Raw genomic sequence first — 20,581 nt, 5'->3', positions numbered from 1 at the left:
ATCACTTATTTATAAGTTTCAATAATTGTTGAGAGTGTGGCCAAACAAATCCTGCTCAGGGATAGTACTGAAAGTCTCTACTGTATTATGAAATTCTTTACAACGTTCAACAAGTTAACAAGCTAAACTTTTTAACTTCTTAAAAAAATATCTTAATACATTGTATGTATTAAAAGTTAATGCCAAAATATTTTGTCCATTTTTAACATGTCAGATGTCACGTATAACAATGGACATGCAGGGTAACACAATCAAATTTAAAAATTTAAATTTCAGTACTTTAATTTTACTCTACACAGTATCTGGCTGGAATTTATATCATATTAAATGCAATGCTAGAAGCCAATCAAATCTCCCTATTTATCGGTTTTTTCCAAAATACAGAAATTGTCATTCACATGATAAATAGATAAACACGTCAGATGTGAGGAAGGAACATTCAATGACATAAATGAATAACGTCACATGACAAAAAATCCTAAAACGTTTGTGTTCCTGACATTAGTTTTTGACGGCAATAATAAGAGCTTCAGCGCAAAGAAAGTATTCATAGCTTTCTCCTCACTGAAGGATGAATTTAACAAGTCTACTCAGCAGTATGTCTTTCATGATTTTTCTGCTTTTGTCAACATTGTTTATTCCATCTTCCGTAGCACAACTTGATGTTACAAAATTTAGTAAGACGCTTTCTACACTGGCAAGGGACGGTCTTGGAACAGCCACATTACAAGTAAGTCATCTTCCAAATACTTTGCTTCTTTCTTTTTTTCTTTTTTTACTTAGTCATTTAAAAGTTCACTGCAAGTTCTCTTGTATTATACAGTCGACCCCTCGATTAATACGGACTCATTCATTCTTACGGACAGTTCTCTTTGTCCCAGGGGAAAGCACTTACATTTTTCTAAATTCCTGCCTATCCATAGAACATCGCATTTTAATTTGATCACATATACATGTTAGGTGGAGTGACCTGCCAAATGTTACCTCACCTATCTAGGATCCCCCACCTCCATGTAAACAGACCCTTACCGACACCCGTTTATTCTGTTATGTGGAAAACGGACACTTGTTTCTTAGTGCCAATGAACAGATTCCCATAGAATCCGGTAAACCTCGTTAATGCAGACACCTGTCAACTGCGTGTTAAACCTTTGGTTTTTCAAAATGATAATAGTAAATAAATAAAACAATAAAATTTAGAGCCTTCAAGTGACAGCGTATTCAGTGATGTTCCCAGCGCTACAGTGCACTGAATAGGAACATAGACGTCAATTTCAGACTATGTTGGCCTGTTGAATAATGTAAAAATGAGCGCTTGTGAGCGTTCCATGGACATAGCTCCGCGGAATGACGGTTTGGTGAAGGTGAGACTTGTTTAATCTGAAGATGCTGATGTTCTCTTTTACAGTATATCTTTAACTTGTACAAGAAAAGGGTGTATTTGTTTTTACTAGATAACATGATCCATTTTCAGAAACCCCGGATATTCACTTTAGAACTCTCATCCTCTCAGTGTCCGTATTAAATTGAATCACTAACCTTTAATTTTCTAAAAGGTGATCCCTAAGTTAGAGTAGAAATTCTCTTATATACCTAGCTTGGGAGTAGCCTCACTTGTGCGAATTCGGGGAAAGTTATGAAATTCATTTTTTCCTAGCTCCGCCGCTAATTTGACTAGCAAGTTCAGAAACCCTCAGATCTGAAAGTTTTCACCTAAACGTGTTCAACGTCGTATTAAAGACCCGAGCCTTTAGGCGAGTGAAACTTGAGATAATTTTGAAATATCACGCGTGATATTTATGTCAAATATCACGTACAAATCATGCTATTATTTGTTTATACTACTATCCGCAAAAGGTTTGTAATTTTCACATGTAGGTATTTCAAATTAAGCTGAAATACCACTGCTCTGAGCCAATCAAATTGCGGAAATTTGCCATGTAGTAGTATAACGTTGGAAACAGACGACGTGTTACACGGGACGATTTTAAGCACAATAAAGGAAGTGAAAAGGGTTCTAAAAAGGCGCTGTGCGGAAGATTGACGTCATGTATGTTACGGGAAACGACCTTGAGCAGAATTCGTGATTTGGCGTTGCTAGTTTTTGAAAATTGTGCAGAAAATCGTCTTAAAACCTTGTTTAAAGTCTTAAAATAACTGGCTTAGTAATACCAGTAACCGATTGTTAAAAACGCGACGTTTTCTTTATCTTAAGAAAAGGATTTCCTTGAATCAATGACTAAGCCCAATCGTGATTGGGCACTAGCTATTGAGGCATCACACGAACGTTAGCGTTAGGCCTTTAAAAGCGCAAACATGAAAAAAGGTAACAATAACAACAACAACAACAATAATAATAATAATAATAATAATAAATAATAATAATAACATATAAAATAATAATTAGAGTGATTAGGAAATGAGGCACGGCACCTAGGCTTGCGTTGTTCTTCGGAGACTTTGCTAAGTTTTTAAACTCCCATTTATATGTAAGGGTTGTGACTAGAATGGATAATCAGGTTGGACACCTTATGTTTATTACACAACGCTATACTCAATACCACGCTATACTAGATTTAAGCGAATTTATTGGGCACATTTTTGAGAAAAGTGGGGACATCAGAGTAGGAGACAGTTGTGCAAGGAAAAGAGTTGAATACAGGGTTTGGCACCGAAGTACAGCGATTAGGAGTAAGCACTGTTTTAGAAACGGTTAACTTTCAATAATGCATTGATCAATGCCACGTAAAGTACGTTAAAATTATCGGGTGTCGGCAGTTAGCCCTTGATGGTGTAGTGGATACGGATGTGGATTATACATCAAATGACGCGGGTTCAACGAAGTCCTACAAACTACCTACTGTTTTCTTTCTTCTCTTATTTACTACTTTAAGTTAGAAGACTTCTATCATTTATTTTGAGTGAAGATGACAATCTGACTTTGGGGTATCCATTCTAACCTTTATATAAGTAGCAAGTGATACGAACATAACCCTGTAGGAAAAACTGAGAATGAAGAAGTGAAAATATTATGGGATTTTCTAAACAAACTGAACAAGACATGAAATAAATCAGGTTAAATGTCCACGAAAAAAAACGACAACATTGCCCATACCATAAAATTTAATGCGCTTCTTAGCTGGAGATCACCAACTATCTATAACTAAGAACCTTCAAAGTTAAGAGAGAAAGAGAAAATTAGTTAAAAAATCTTAAATATCAAGACCTCGCTATAGTGAAATATGGCTTAAGAGAACGAGGAGATGGTTGAGCCTTTGGATCCATTAAGTGGCCACCTATTAGGCTGCAACCCTTTATTAAGCGGCCAGTAATCAAGTATACCTGCAGTCGTTATGGAAGCTTTGAGAGAACCGAAAAAATTAATAAGTAGTCATTTGAAGGAGTTAGGAATTCCAAAGAGTGTTAGTACTTTGCAAAAGTCTGCTCTTCTTGGCATCTTGAGAAAGTTCCATGAAGTCTAAGTTTTCGAGACTGGACCAGACTAAAAGTGTAACATTTTGTTCCCAGGACAATGAACACCTGATGATCATAATAATAATAATAATAATAATAATAATAATAATAATAATAATAATAATAATAATAATAATAATAATAATAATGATAATAAATAGATAAACCCTGTCTCTTATATTTAAAATGTTCATCGTTGTGTTAGCATGTATTACGACTAAGCAGTTACAGCCTGAGAGACTTAGTAGACTTACTGACTATCACATAAATGGACAATTCACACGTTGCAAACGACCTAATTTTTCTTAACCGTTTAAGCTCTGAGAGTGATCAGCGTCAAATTTCTCCTTTTAGGGGACTGAAATTGATAGATTTCATTTCATTTACATGTGACAAAATTTTCTCGGAAAAGAAACCGTCTTCCTACTATAGTCTCTCTCTATACAAAAGTACATGAATACGTAATGCCAAGGGCCATGAATCAGCAAAGCATTATGCGGTAGTAAAAATATACAACCATCCCCCGAAGGGGAATAGAGGTATATATCTAGCGTTATGCTGCTAACCTGAAGGAGGGTAGTTGATTTTCGATGTTTTGGTCAGAATGAAGAGGTAACTTTAATTTGTAAATAATGGACGTCACTTAGTAACCGGTTTGTTTACGCTTCACTATAACGGTGTGTCGAGGAGTTGTAGAGTGCCTTTTCGCACGATTTTTTAACGAAGTCTTAAAAAAATAATTCCTATACCTACCAATAGATACCAAGAAGCGGGAATTTCTCCCCTTTCTTACATTTTGGTTATAACTACTTCATTAGACGCGAAAATACCGGGCCTCGAGAACCGTCGCAAAACGGGACGCCATATTGACACCCATCCCAAAATATTCCCGGTTACGGTAGCCACCGCGCGAAAACTACAATCCACTGGTTTGGAAAATACTAATAATATTACCACTATGGTTGCACTGCAGTGGTTTTATAAGTTGTGTTGTATATTTTCAACTCCATTTCCCTTTATAACTTCAACTTTGCCATATGAGCCCTCATTTCTTTAACTGTTTTAGTACTATGCTCACGGTATTGTATTTTAAATTTCCAGGACGCGTTTGACAATTTGCAGTTCATTGAGCGACCTGTGAATGGTAGTACAGCTCTTCCTAACTTGGCTGCCAGGATTGCCAACAAGTTTAAAGAGCGGTTCAAGGTTGTACGAGAACTTAAATTGGCCGTGGAAAGTTCTTGGACTATAGCACCTGGACGAACACCAACACAATGCTGCCAGGTTAAAAATTCTGGTCAATCAGAATACGATTCAAGATTTCGTTCAAAAGTCGACCTTTCACGAATATGCGTGAAGGTATCTAAAAATGCTCCAGCTTCTCCCACCCATGTTGCGGATTCTGTGGTGGAGAAAATGAAGAAAATTTCTCAAGATTACCCCGTTCTGAAATGGCAGTACTTTGCCTCTGAACAAGGTGTGTTGTCGAGCTTTCCAGCGTTGGAAGATACCGCAGATTGTGGGTCTTATGATCCTCGATTCAGACCTTTTTACGTGGAAACAGCCACGCCTGAACCAAAAGATGTTGTTCTAGTTATTGATCACAGTGGTTCGATGAGTGGTTCACGCATGATAGTCGCAAAGGAAGCTGCAAAAACTGTTCTGAGAACGATGAATCCAAGGGACAGGGTAAGTATTTTCCAACGTTCCGACCGTACGTGCGCAGATGTAGGATAAAATACCAGGTTAACTTAACGTAACGCATTTGCAAGAACAGCAGGATCATCAAAACATACTTTGAAGGCCATATTAACTCTGAAATAGTGTAAGGGTATTATTTTTTGCTCTGCTCGAAAATTTTCGCACTAATTTTGATAAGATATGGTCCTACTATGACTGTAAGCTTAGCGTCAATGTATGAGTCATGTATGCCTGGTGTGACGTTATTACATAGCTGATTTCGTTTTAAGTTTGCAATGTCCTAGTAGTCGCCCCACGTAAGGAAATCCAAGACAGTATTTGATTCTGGATTCCATTCCATGGATTCCGGATTCCTGGTGCTGGATTCCAGTCTTTTTCAGTGGAACTTGGATTCTGGATTCCATTTCCTAGTAGGATTCCGGATTCCTTGAACTATATTCTTGATTCCAAAGCCAAGGATTCTGGATTCTACGTGCCAAAATTTTCTCAGTTTCCGGAATCCGGATTCCCTTACATGGGGCGATACTATAGCGACTACATTTAGAACTCAGTATTAAATTAAACTTATGCGCTCAGTTGATAGGTAACCCAGTGTGAAGCAAATTTTCGGAAAGATAAGAATTTAGTTCCACACCTTAGAGTTACTTCGCAAGACGCAAAAGGAGAATACAGTGGATCCTGCATTAAGTGGACCCTTTGTTGGCGGACCGAAAATACTTGTTTGTGTTTGCTTAATCGGAAACAGTAAAAATATGGAGTGGGCAGACGGGTGAAGAGGCCGATTTCCATGGTAATACTTTGAAGCAAAGTATGCTTAAGATGAATTCACCTTTTGCGTCACAAGTTGTGTAAAGAATCACAAGTTTGTTGTACATGTAGGTTTTATTAACACGGCACAATTTGTGCTGTAGAGTTACGCTAAGCACCTCGTCGCATGCAACAAAGTTTTACCATGTAAATCGGCCTAAGAGAAACTCTTACTTTTTCCCCCCATGCTGCTGGTTCCTATGGCAAAAAATTAGGAAGGCAGAAGTTTCGAATGTTTGAATGTCATTGCCCCTATACTGCCCCCACCCTCCGCCCTCCTCCCCCCGCCCCCCTAAAAAAATGATAGATGGATACCTAGGCTGGCTTAGTCTTGCCGTTGTCACTCTCAAGTGGCGGGCTAATGCCACGACATAATGCAATGATGTGCTAAGTCATTTTTTCTACCAACATCTAGGAAAGGCGGTGCTAATATGTTTGCTTGGTCTCTTTTATTAGATTGGAATTGTAAAGTTCAATGGAGAAGCCTCCACCCCAGTTGAATATGATGGCGATGGAAGGGGCTGTCATAGCCAACGTTTAGCTGATGCTACGCCAATCAACATTAAATACTTGGAAGAATATGTAGAAACTATCTTTGCTGACGGTAAGGTTAAAATTATTTGAGAGCAATTCAAAATAAGATTTAAAGCGAAAAAAATTCTGCCTCTTTGCGCGTCTCTTTACGCTCTCATGTAATTCGTTTAATTTTTTATGGAATAAGCGGACAAATGCCATTAGGAGATGATGATGATGATGATGACGATGATATAGGGAGCTTTAACACCCACGACGACGAAGGCAATGCCAGAACATCGACAAACAAACTAGGTTTTACGAACAAAACAACACTATTCCTGCTTGGCCCTGTGCATCACACTTTTTTGGCAAATTTTCTTTGACGTCCCACCTCACAACTACGATGCGAAACTTCATGCATATTTCGTCAGCGACAAATTTTTCTTTCTCTTTCTCTGTTTGAACTTAGATATATTCTTTAAGGTTTAACTCCCAGCTAGGCTCCTTATCCTCCTTTAAGTTTAAAACAGGAATGCAAATTCCCTTTTTTGTCGGCGTTTCTGCTGCCGTTGTCGTCATAGTTGCTTAAGTTCTCGCGTGCGTGCAAAATCCCATTCCAGTTTGGACGTTTTATTAAAATTCAGTCTTTCCAAGTCGGTGAGGTGAACGAAAGGGTACTTATTCTGTCTTCTCTCCCATTCCACAGTTGATATAGTCTGGTGAATCCTTTCATTTTGAAGAGTCAATTAAAAAAAAAGATTTATATTAACAATAAACAATTGATAATACAATATAACAAATCTATAGGTGAGCAGATTAAAAGGTGCAAAAAGAATTCTGGATAAATCCGACATTATGTGAATGTAAAGTTAACAACAAAACTAGGGAATACTACCTATATTTGCCTATATTGGGAGACTCTTCCCGAAAGGTGTACCTTCTTCAGGCTTCAGGTATATGAAAGGGTACTGATTTCAGTGGTTGAAGTATATGAAAGGGTGGAAAAATCTGTCATTTCGAGCTGTAAAAACGCCCAAAAGGGTTAAAAGATGTATTTTATGCCTGTGAAAGAGTCAAGAAAAAGTTATGGTTCGGTGATTTATTCATATTAAAAGGACAGTTTACTTACAACAGTATGGAAGGGATACAAACTTCCAGTAAGCTAGGTATGTGGAAGGTGTATCAGCAGAAGGTGCACGAAAGGGATCATCCTTTTTCCGTCAAAAATAGAACATACAATCGGAAGGAGTTGGACTTCGGAGCGAAAATCCCCATGTAAAACTTTCCTGAGTACCAACCCCCCCCCCACCCCCCTGTCCTCCGGGACGACAAGTGCAGGGAAAACTTGCCTATGGGGTTGAATTGTTTTCCGTTTGGCGCTACAAGTCTCCCTACTAATTTTTTTTTTTCTGTTCATAGGAGGCACTGATTATAGTAAGGCATTCATTAAAGCGTTCGATCTGTTCAAAGGCACATCTGACATAAGCGGTTCTTCCAGGAAAAAGGTTATCGTCTTTCTTACGGATGGCAGACCAAATGATAGTGAAGAAACAATATTGCAAACAATAAAAACAAAGAATGCGGAGCTGAATAATGAGGTGGTGATCATGACTTATGGAATGCTGACGAACCTTCTAATTCTGCGTTACATTGCTGAACAGGAAGGTCTTGGTGTCAGAAAGCCATCTGATGTCACCGTAAGATAACCCTAATCATTTCAGTTTGCTTTTGGTTTTTAGTTATCTATATTCTTAATCTTGGGAACAGTTCCTGACTAGTCATTTCAGGTATTTACAGTAGCCACTTAAATAAATGATTTCTGAACGCTAAATAAGACCATTGATGTTGAGATATATAAACTTTGTTACTGCATTCACGGCCCAGGGGGAGGGGGAGCATTCAAGGGAAAGCGATTTTGGGTGAGACCTGAAATGTTCATTTCACAACACCCCATTAAGTTTTGTATAGAGAATAAAGTGATTTTTTAAAGTGCGATCACAGAGATAGCTCTTTTTGGAAAACTAACAAAAAAAAAAATGTTAGTACCACAAGTAGTTCGCTTGTTGCTCGTATCATAACGGTCGTGTTGAAGCGTTTGAAAATAAGTGCATGCATTATCCATGATAATCGCTAATACCGTTTGCTGACAGACACCGTAGAAACAGCGATTCAGTTGTTAAGTTTTCAATTGCTTATCCCTTTAAGAAGAGTAGAGGAGATGCTGAGATAATATTTGCTTATTTGCTTTTTTTGTCGTTTGGTATTCAAATAATGGCAAAAAAGTATGAGCCACACTGCAATAACTGATGTTATTTTTCTTTAAGGCTGGAAAATTTACATATGTGTCAAACACAAACACCTTGCGGAATGACATGGCAACCTATTACGACTTTTTTTCGTCAAAGACAATTCGCAATGAACCAATCATATCCATTCCTTACGTTGACGCTTTTGGCACAGGTAAGAAACGCTATGATGTAGTTACAGGTTTACAACTTCGAACTTCTTACATACCACAGGACACTCTTAAGCTAGCTCGTGTAACTGACAATTGTTGGACAATTAAAGCTGTAAATTGGGCTAAAACGTCATAGTGGAGCTCTTGCGCCCTCGAAGCGCGGCCAACAAAGCACCATGAATAACAAAATTTGGTTATCTGTGCATCCAGGAAATACTTGGTTGTGACAAATTCGTCCGTCATTACGTCCGCCCTTCATGTTAGCGCATTTAATTATAAGAGCATGTGAAATCTCACACTTACTACATACTAACTCATTTAGTTGACGTGTTTTTTAAGTTCTCCGCAGACCAGTTATTTATTTTCAAATGATAACAGGTTCAGGTCGCTTTTTTTCAGAAGGAATTCAGTTTTCGTCTTTCTTATGGCGAAAGTTGGATAACTTCAGAAAGAAATTAATTTCTTAATTTTTTTATCTACAATATATATTTAGATGTCAACATATATGCACACTTGCTACTATTCCTATAATTTCCTACTTTTATGGTGTCTCATTGGTTTTCCTATTCCTATAGGTCTGTTAACTTCGATAACACTGCCATGTTATCATCAAGGAAAATTCATCGGTGTTGTTGGGACAGATATTAGCATGGCAGATCTTCTGTCTGAAGTTACATATTTTCAAAGAGGCCAGCGAAGTTATGCCTGGATGGCGGATAGTTCTGGAAGGACCATGATGCACCCTCTTCTCCCAGCCCCTTCAGACGTCTACGGTGACCCAATTTTTATGGACATTACAGCTTTGGAACCAGAACCTGAATTTAATGAGATTTTCAACTCTATCAAAGTGTAAGTGCTTTCTAGAGTTAGTGCCGAGAAAACTATTTATTCTTAGGGGTACGAGAGGAATCCATTAACTTTTATATCCATTACGCTTTCTATTATGTTATTTTTCGCTTTGATAGCGGTGGATCCGGGGTGAAATCATTTACGTCAAAGCGGTTTCTTGCTCGCGGTGGGAAAATCAAGGAAGGAGTTTCAGTTTTAGATGTACCATCTACATACTTCTGGAGAGCAGTTGAAAAAACCAAATTCACCGTTGGAATTGTGGTGGCAGATGGCGATAAGGAGGAAACACTCTCAACTCAAAGTATTCCTTCAGGTAAGTACATCACCATATTATCAACATACAAGTAAAGTTCTAAATATAAAGGAAGACTGATCTTTCGTGTTCATCGATAAAAAGACGAGTTTGTAGAATCGGGAAAATTGAATATAGATCTTAACGACAGGGAACGCAATCAGCCATCAGTTGTATTAGATTTCTCAATAAGTAGAGCATTAAACCGTCTTTAAGGAGTAGGTAAAATACGTTCTAAATGGAAGAGACGGGAAGGGAGATGGCGCAAGACTGCTTAGAGGAGGCCTTACCTTCGCTTTATCTTCGTTTCGTCTTGCCTTTCCCATTCTCCACGGAAATGCATTCTGCTGAATAAGTTCTCCTCAAATGAACTTCTCGTTAGTCTGACAATCTCCGTCGTCATCGTTATAACTATCGTCTCTATTGTTGTCATCCTTAACATGACTTATCGCAGTGAACATTCTTGGTTGCGCAAGACGAGAGGAGACCGCAAGCCTAATTTAGCGTGGTGTTTCTGTGCTAAATAAACCTTTCCCGCATTCCTGCTAACAAAGGTACCAAATCAGGAGATGTGATTCGTATGAAATTGTCCACCAAAGCCTAGACCTCATTTCTTCATGTTTTTGAAGCTTGTTCGTATGCTTCTTTTTCACACAAATTTAACTGGTATTTCACAAAAGAGACACAGAAAAAAAGTCAGCAAAGGGCTCGCGTTTTTTCAGTCTTAATGTCCTTAATAGTACTTCAAGAAATTCTGTCACAAGAATCATAAGTACTTGTTGCGTTAAACTAGCTTAAACTTTTTCATCTTAATTTTTATTGTAATTTGCTTGTGCTTCCTTAATTTATTTTCAGACTTTAAATTTCTCTATCATCGTTTGGATTTAGTAAGGCCGGATGAACCCTGCGCTCATTTTACTAGATATGCAGCTAAAGGTAAGTTAAAAGAAATAATGAATAAACAAAAACTTGATTGCTGATAAACTAGTACGAAGTGAAAAATTCCTGAAAAATATTTTCCTAAGGAACCTTTTATGAATTTGGCAATAATAAAGTTATTGTTTTTGAGAAAAAATTAAAGAGAAACTTCACGAGACCGATCACAGTGGCGATCGTTTAAGTGGGAATATTCAAGCTTTTTCATATTTCTTGTATTTCTGTAAAAACTACTGACTGTTAATCCATGTGATAGCCTAGCGCTAAACATACTTAAAAGCTAGGATACCATGATCTGTGCGACAGCAATCGACTAAATATGAGGCAGCTGCAAGGTCATCCCGCTTCCAGTCCAGCATTAAGTGATCGAATTTTCCCTCCTGTAATGCTTGTACACCCATTTTTATAATGACGTCTTGTTACGTGGCTGCCCCAGTTGTTAGAAAGATGAATAATGCTATCCACCGGAAGATTACCATCCACCACATAAATCATTATCCAAAAGATAAGTACTTGGAGAAAACCAGTTGCTTTATCTACTGGATAAATATAACGTTTACTTATTCACCTTTTGAACAACTGGGGCCTGCTTTTTTTCGTTTCTGTTGTTGTTTAATTTCTTAACGACGCGCGTTGTTATCTTTTTCTCCCAGGTCACAAGATATCAAACAATAAAATTTTTTATCCGCCAAGAGTCTTTGAGCGGGCAACATTGTAAACTCTATGACTTGTGATGTTAACGGTGTACTGTTCCCACGATATGTTGTCCGCTCGTTAAGATCTAACTACTTTCAAAGTTCCGTTCAGTAAGCCATGCTTTGAAATTTCTAACCTAAACCTTTTACTCATTTGAAGGAATAACTGTTGTGAAGTTTGGTGCTGAGGCCTTCGCAGACCCTTATTCCTACTTAGGTTTGGACGAGACGGTGTCCCGAGTGAAGTCATACAAATCGTACATGACAAGTTCAAGCGCGATTAATCCTGGGTTCAAACCAGGCGTTAGAGACACAGTGCTGGTTTCCAGCAAGGTCGATGACATTTGGTTACGCGAAAAGGCGGACTATACAAAGTACTTGGTGTGGAGATATTTTGGCACAGCCAACGGTGTGTTTAGACTAACACCTGGGACATTAATTGCAAAATCATTTGATCCAACGAAACGACCATGGTAATACGATTACTTTAGTCCTCCATCCTCAAAACTAGGTCTACTTCTCGAGATCTTGGTACTATTAACAAGTTATATTATTTTGGTACAAAGAGCTCTGATTATTTCATTTTTACTTTCATGTTATGATAAACACATGTTGGCAAACTCTCATGATTGACAGTCAGATATAAAGCCATTTTTTAAAATGGCTTAACCTCATACAGTTTATGGCGATAAATCCGACTGTCATTTAGAGTTTGCCAAAATGTGTGTATCACAACATAAACAACTCCTAAAGAGAAGACGCCTAGTTAATTTGAAGGATTTAGGATTAGCACGGGATACTGCGCGGCCTTCTGTGCGGGAGGTCCCGAGTTCGATTCCCAGTTGCGACTTCAAATCCTGCCTTTTGGCTTGTTTCCTTTCCGTATAGCTTTAAAAACACTGATGGAGAGAGAGAGAGAGAGAGAGGGTGGTGGGGGGAGTGAAGTGAGCGCATCGTGGGCCGCAGCTCTGTTGCGGTCAAATGACTATTTCGAGCTACAGACGTAAAAGAAGAACTCTTTACCCTTTAAATAATCGCAGACTTTGACTTTCCCACCCTCCCCATCCGTTGTAGACCTTAAGGTAATAAACACACCTTTTACGCGAAATAATGTGGGGGACGATACTTCGGCTTTATGACTAACTGGATATGTTTTTACTTTTACAATAGGTACCATGCCGCGCTCAGAAACACGGGGCGTGTTTCTTTCTCCACTCCTTACATAGACGCATTTGGATCAGGAGTAGTTATAACCGCTTCGCATACTATATACCGCGGTGAAGCTACACACAAACACAGCGCAAATGACCAGGTCATTGGTGTTATGGGTGCAGACTTTCCTTTGTCTTATTTTCATAAGTAAGTTATTATCTTGCTCTTTTTTCTGTGTGTGTGTGTTTTTTTTATGTCAACTAGAAAATTAGTGTAGGTGATTTATCTTTTTTTTACAGTGTCGTGGCAGAGCCAATAAGGCCTTTTGTTAAGAATACCTTTTGTCGAGAAGATAATGTGGCGTTTACCACCAGACTTTCACAAGCATACTAAATTAAAATACATATTTCCCGTCAGACTCTTAACGGACACTTTTCCCAGCTGCAAAGATGGCAACTACGAATGCTTTGTGTTAGACGGAGCTGGTTTTCTCGTCATGCACAAAGACTTTTTGTCGCCAGACATTAAAGTAAAAGATCTGGAGTACGTCCACATCACAGCAAAAGAAAAAGAGATAGCCGAGGACCTTTTACAGAAAGGGCATTTGGTAAAGAAAAAATGTAGACACTTGGAAAAGATTCACACGGAAAATTTCTACGAGCTGAGCATCCCGTTTCGAGGCCTCAACACACTGACAACAGGACAGCGATGTAGGCAATACCAGCTTGCAAAAGTTGGTGGAAGTAATGCATTTTTAGGCAAGTTTTCTCTAGAAAATTAAGTGATCTTGAGTAAAATTGTCATTTTACTTTAGAGAGATGATATTCGAAGTGAGAAACCCTGGAAGCATGAGGGGCTGGTGAACACTTAATATTTGCCTTCATCGTGAATGTCGTTCTCGTTTAGGTATCAAAAAGCGGGATGATTCCTGTCCACTTGGAAGTTGCATCACATGCGAAACCAACAGAGAATGCTCCTATCCACCGGTGTCAAGTTGCGAGTGTCCATGCATTTCAAGGCTTGACTTTCATTACTGCAGAAATGAATTCCCAGCCAGCAGGTAAGCACATTTAAAAAAATAAGACAATCACGTTGACGATTATTTTACACATACACTAGCTTTATTGACTTTTAATGGTTAAAGGAGCTGTGTCACGAAATTCAGCCAAATTATGAAATTACAAAATGTCCGTTAAATTAAGAGAAACATAAAAATAACCGCTTAAAACTTTAAAGGAAGGTTAAAATTGAAAGAGATTGATTAAGATTGAAACGGGTTGAAATAGCCCATTTTACAGTTGCAGATCAAAACGAGGCTGGAGTTGACCTTGTTTTGATACAGCCCTTCCTGCTTTATTATGTAAATCATGTCTTTCTTATGCTAACTAGTATTTTTTAAGCAAAATTTACATTAGAAAAGGAATGAGGTTTGTATCAAAACGAGGTCAACCTCAGCCTCACGTTCTCTCAAAGGCTAGGGCACCAAGCCCACAACTGTAAAATGGCCTATTAGGGTTTTTGAAAACTGTTCAGCCTAACACTTTTTCAAAGTTGATCCCTGCTGCTTGCAGCTTCAAAAATAATGCTCAAGAGACATATTTGTTTGTCTCGGATCTCTAATTTTGTCATTTACCTTTAATTTCTTTGCTTACTTTAAATTCCATAGCGATTGAGGGCGAGTAATTGGCAATATTAAACAAAATGAACTGGACTTCCGTGACACAGCTCCTGAATGGGCTACGGATATTTACCACGAAAAAAAAAACAATAACGAAATGAAAAACAATAACAAAACAAAAAAAAACAGATATTGGAGCTTTAACTAAATTTGGTATTATGTTAAATGTACAGTTGTACTAGGACTAAAATAAGCCTATGTGTAACATCTAATCATTTCATAATCATAAGTATGAGGTACATCTATCCAAAGAATTAATAATTACTCGTGAACAGTGGCCTATTTGCTATTAATTAATGGTAAGGCTTCGTGATTTCAGGACATTTATATTTTCTCATCGAATAATTTTTAAGAGATTACTTGGCAGGACCTGTATTTCTTTTCTGGCAGTATTTTATTATATTTCTTTTCTTAGCTTAACCCCGAAATCAAGTAAGTGATCTTTCCGTTAAGGCTTTACCTAAATACTTACCCAGGTCAACTTTTATCCCGTATTATTCAAAATAACAGTTAATTTATAGAAAAGGTGAACTTTTTCTCTCTTTTTTTGCCTACAGTCTGTCTATTTGCCCAGTACCAGCGCCTGTTGTCCCTTCTGAACAAGTAAATGATCCTTCCATAAAGGGTTTGCTGAAGTGCTTTGATCCTCAGTGCGACAAAAAGTTAAATTCGAACTCTTGTGATGGAGTTGTGGGCTGTTACTGGTGTGTCCGCGATAAGCACGACGCTCCTCTTAATAAAAAATACTGCGCCAATATCAATTCATGTTACGGAGGAAAGGAAGGTAATACATGCTATCATTGTTAGAGAGATAATTAGCAATTATTGAATGAGGCTGAGTTAAGGATATGAAGAATTCTGCGGATCGAGGAGGGTGTTATCCACCGAGGCCGACGGCGGTGGTCGATAACACCCTCCGAGATCTGCAGAATTCTTCACATCCTGCGATAGCCGAATTCAATAATTGTGTTATTATTCATTCAAAATAATTCCAACTTTAAAAAGAAGCTAAAAATGACGGTTCAATATGACAAATTTTAGAACCCATGACGTCATTTTGACGTCATCGGTTTAATATGACAGTTCAGCCGCTGGTTATGGTGAATTATGCGTGTGGTTTTACCCAATCAGAAACGGGGAAAATAAAAAATTTTGAATGAATAATAATTAGCAATTATTGAATTCGGCTTTCGTAGGATTTGAAGATTGTACTTCTATTATTCGTTCCAAATAATTCCAAGTTTAAAAACAAGCAAAAACGTGCTTACCTCCGTCGATGTTAAGTTGATATCGATAGTGCATCTTTATCGGGAAGGTTAGGAGATAAAGGGCTGTTCAGGTCTGCAAATATACTCCAACTAGCAGATGTCGTCCGTCGAGTTGTCTTCTTACTGTTCTTGCTATGTTTTTAGACAATAGTTCGCCGTGAAGCGAGTAAAATGTTCCGCCATCACTCACTTCGAAAACAACTTAAACACGTCCCCAGGTCTTCTTGGTTAGCGGTTCAATAATCTGCAATTTAGCTGCACTTTTGACATCATCGGTTCAATATGGCAAATTTCTTCCAAGTTTGGTCAACAGTAGCTGGTTATGAAGAATTATGCATGTGATTTTAGCCAATCAGAAACGGAGATATATTTTGAATAAATAATAATTTGCAATAGAACGAGTTGATATACAATAATGAAAGTAACAAATGTGTCATCATCATTAGGATGTTCGTTACGTTTTTACCTGTTTTTTGTCTTTAGCCTGAACGGTCGCTGCAACCGCACCTTTATCTTTACTGCATCTGCTTCTTTATCCTCGCCTGCCTTTTTACTGCATCTGAACACGAACCTATAGTTGCATCTTAACCACGTTCCCACAATTGTCATTTTTCTACTTCTGCTCCAACCTCTGAAATCAATATGGACTGTTTTTCCTCCGACGCTTGGCCACCCTTCCATCTCTACTCCCTCTGCTCCCACACTCCCTCATCCTTAGCCCCCACACCTGCACTTCATCCTTTACTGTATTTGCATGCTGCCACATCTCCACTTCTATCTCAACTGTTTGTTTCTGCATCCAAAACTGCACTTCCATCTTTACTGTCTCTGCTACCACACCTGCACTTCCATCTTTACTGTCTCTACTACAGCATCTGCACCTCCGTCTTTACTGTTTGTTTCTGCACCAACACCTGAACTTCCATCTTTACTGTATCTGCTACCACGTCTGCACTTCCATTTTAACTGTTTGATTCTTCACCCACACGTATACCTACACTTCTATAAATACAATCTCTGCTATCACGTCCGCACTTTTATCTTTACTGTTTCTTTCTGCTCCCACATCTGCACTTCCATCTCTACTCTTTCTGCCCCCACACCAGCATTTCCATCTCCGGTCGGTATAAAACGCGGACTGCAGACTGCGGACTGCGTATAAAACACAGACTAGGTATAAGACGTGGACTACGAACTGTGTATATGAAAACAGCTTTAGAAAGGTAAATTGAGAGAAAGGGATAGCGAAGTTGCATAAAACAGTAGTCCCAGCTCCTTGCCTCACACACAAACATTCCTTTGGCTGATCACGCAGTCTATTCTTCCCAACGTCAGCGTCAAGTGGAGAAGGAAAGCATACTACAAGGGTAAGGAAGGTTATGCCGGTACTCAAGGCATCTAAAAATGAAACTCTGAATTTTATAAAAAAAGGAGGAGTTAGTGTAGAATTCAATACATAGTTTTAAGCCAATTGCAATAGAGATATGAAATTGAGAGGCACCGAATGAAAAAAAAAATAGAATTACTAGAATTGGTGTTAGTGAGAGTAAAATTCTTTTACATGCCACAATTCCATTTGAAAGCCTTGGGATATGAGGAAATGAAGAACCCAGACGAGACGGATAATATAGAGGCATTCTGCGATGCAAAAAAGCTGTATTTAAAGGGGAGGGGTTACTTACCTATACGTGAATAATAACCGAAATATCCTCCAATGTTATATATTCTAAGCGACGATGACATGATTTCCATCTATAGATGTTAGAGACCGAGACCACGTCTAAAAATAAGTGTAGAAAATAGTATTATTTGGTCAAGCTCAAACTTTGGAGAACCGAGCGGCACTCCTCCACCAAGAACTTCTAGAAGTATTTATAACTTAAATTCAAGTGTTGTGCTATTTAGCGACCTTTTGATCTTATTTTACCTTACCTAGAACCAATTAGCACAGTTTTTACCAACGTAGTCCGTGGCCCGCATTAAATACCTAGTCCGTGTTTTATACTGGCCGTTTCCATCTTTCCTGTTTCTGCTCCAACACTTGCACTTTCATTTCCACTGTTTCTGCTCCAACACCTGCACTTACATATTTACTGTTCCTGCTCCAACATCAGCATTTCCATCTCTACTGTTTTTATTACCACCCCTGTACTTCCATCTTTACTCACTGGTTCTGTTCCCACACCTGCACTTCCATTTCTACTGTTTCTACTCCCACGCCAGCTTTTCCGTTTTTACTGTTTATGTTTCCACACCTGCTCTTCCATCTTTACTGTTTCTGCACCCACACTTGCACTTTCATTTTTACTGTGTCAGCTCCCACACCTGCACTTTCATCTCTGCTGTTTCTGCTCCTATTCCTGCACTGATTTCTCCACTGCTTCTGTTGCTACTCTTGCACTTCCATTTTTTCTTTTCAGGGTTTCCACGGTCAGGAAAAAGTCAGGGAGAACCAAAAATTTTTCAAGGTCAGGGAAAAGTCAGGGAAAAATTTTGATACTGTCAAAATCATGGAATTCTGTTTTCCGGTTTATAGTTCAAAACTTTTCTTCAAGACTTGAAATGCATTTTCTTTGGAAAAGATTAAACGTATGCTGCAAAGTAAGCAAAGCAAGCAAAGCGATCAATTTGCCACTCTACGCCTGACTTCAATGTAGTAGTAATTTTGTGGTCATTTGTTTTCGTTGTATATGATTTCTTGATAATTCCTTCTTCTCTTTCCGCGAAAAGCGGAAAAATGTTGAATATGAAGAGAAAAATGTCGATGGCCTGCAAAAAGAATTAAAGCGAATGTAAACATCGATTGTTTCTCATTAATAAAAGGTTAGTGAAAACTGTTTAAATTTCAGTGAAAAGTCAGCGAATTTGAAACTTTCTGTTGAGTGGAAACCCCGCTGTTTCTGCACCTACACCTGGGCGTACTTCCATACTGTTTCTGCTTCCAGACCTGCACTTACATCTTTACAACTTCAGCTTCCAAACCTGAATTTCAGTCTATGTTGCTCTGCTCAGCAGCTGTACTTTCATATTTACCTCTTCTGCTCCCATAACTGAACTTCTATCATTGGTAATACTACTTTTGTCCCAACACCTATACGTGTTCTCTTCTGCATTTTCTTTCACACCTACACTTCACCTCTCCTGCCTCTGTGCCCACAGCCTCACCGCGCTTGCACGTTCATCTTTACCACTCTGCTTTAGTACCTACACATTCATATTTACTAAATCTGCACCATCATTGCGCTTTGTATTATATCTGCACTTGCAAATTCATTCATCTCTTTTTCCACATTGACATTTGTATTTCCATCCTTACGTCACAGGCCTCAGTAATGGTTTTAACCTTTACTCATGTTACGAAAATCTATTTAATGAGATTGTTCCCAAAAACGTTTCGGTTGGGTCTTTTTGTGCGTCAACGTCTCTTCCAAGCATGTTAGTGAAGGGCAGAATTTAGAAAGTATATTTAAAAGACATCCTGTTGAGCAAAATATAGTCTAAAATACGAATTAATATTGGCAATAGAGTAATAACTTTCGGATTGTAATTTAGAGTAAGGTTGCAAAAATGCAACTTGGTAAGGGCTTCCCAGGTTCCGCTCTACACTAACGTAAATACTTAGTACACCTCGTTGTATAACTGCTAAATGGGCAAATTGTAATATAGTTTGACCTTTTTTCCTTTTATTTACAGGGAAAAGAGCCCCCGGAAGCACAGACATTCCGAAGGACAAAGATGACAAAGCTGAAGGTAGTAACCAAAGTGGAATGTCTGCTGGTGCTATTGCTGGCATTGTTTTGGGGGTAATTGGTTTCATTGTTGTGATTATTTTGATTGCGGTGAAATTATTCAAGAGGGAAAGAATCCCAAAGACCACTGCAAGGACTGAATATATTGGACGAGGAATTCCGCCACCAGCACCCAGCTCAATAGTGCACAGCCCGCCACCTCAACCCTACAAGGCTCCTTACGTCCTTGAACCTGGCACCTCTATGCAGCTGACGGGCATACCCCCACGTTACGAATCGCCTCCGCCAAGCTATGGTGAAATTCAGCCTAGTGCACCACCCTACAATCCTCAATACAAACAAAGTTTTAGATACAAATAAGTCAGGCATCAGGATTTTAAGTAAGCGTAAAATTAACTAGAAGCACCCGACTAAGCCGGCAAAACCTGAATCTGTATTCTATGTTCTATAATTGTGAGACCACATTTGATCGAACATCCTTTTAAATGCCTATATAATCTAGGACGGAAAAAATCATTACTTTTGTCTATTACATTTAAGACCACAGGTATTTACATCTTTCAACAAGGCATGGTAGTCCAAGAGATAAATGAAAAGATCGGGAAAAAAGCAATTAACTTTAATTTATTAGTTTATGAACTCTGCCAGTCAAATCATTCTTAACTCTGATGGTTGATCAGGGATGGCGCAGTCTCTTAATTGCTGGGCCAGGCCAGGGCTCGCCTCTCGATTTTGTTCCTCCTGCGCGAACTTACATTTTTTAACCCTTTTACTGCCAGATTGTTTGATGGAGTTTTTTGAGGTGACTCTACCGTTTGAGTCTGCGGACATGATATGACCTCATTAAAATGAAATCTCTCTGCCTGTACTTACACTCGGTGCTATTTGATTTTCAAAATTTGAGAAAATGAAATTGGAACATCTGGTTGAAATTTGCTTTTGGCTAAATTGGCAGTGAAAGGGTTATATAATAGTTTGTTTTTCAAGGTTGGCTGTACTTTACTGA

General features: G+C 38.5%; 1 protein-coding gene across 1 annotated transcript; it reads left to right on the top strand.

Annotated features, from left to right (window-relative positions):
- Nucleotides 1-438: 438 nt before the first annotated feature.
- LOC140922245 (VWFA and cache domain-containing protein 1-like) lies at nucleotides 439-20,141 on the top strand. The gene is made up of 14 exons (XM_073372236.1): nucleotides 439-730; nucleotides 4,576-5,163; nucleotides 6,439-6,586; nucleotides 7,918-8,195; nucleotides 8,823-8,958; nucleotides 9,532-9,805; nucleotides 9,922-10,118; nucleotides 10,953-11,033; nucleotides 11,889-12,201; nucleotides 12,899-13,087; nucleotides 13,298-13,638; nucleotides 13,787-13,940; nucleotides 15,116-15,342; nucleotides 19,520-20,141. Exons 1-14 carry the CDS (start codon nucleotides 572-574, stop codon nucleotides 19,933-19,935), a joined length of 3,501 nt encoding a protein of 1,166 aa, XP_073228337.1. The 5' UTR covers nucleotides 439-571; the 3' UTR covers nucleotides 19,936-20,141.
- Nucleotides 20,142-20,581: the final 440 nt, after the last annotated feature.

Source organism: Porites lutea, chromosome 13 (assembly GCF_958299795.1).
Source record: "Porites lutea chromosome 13, jaPorLute2.1, whole genome shotgun sequence".
In the NCBI taxonomy this organism is placed as follows: domain Eukaryota; kingdom Metazoa; phylum Cnidaria; class Anthozoa; order Scleractinia; family Poritidae; genus Porites; species Porites lutea.
The sequence above is the reverse complement of the archived record's forward strand: the minus strand, read 5'-3'. Positions and strand labels throughout refer to the sequence as shown.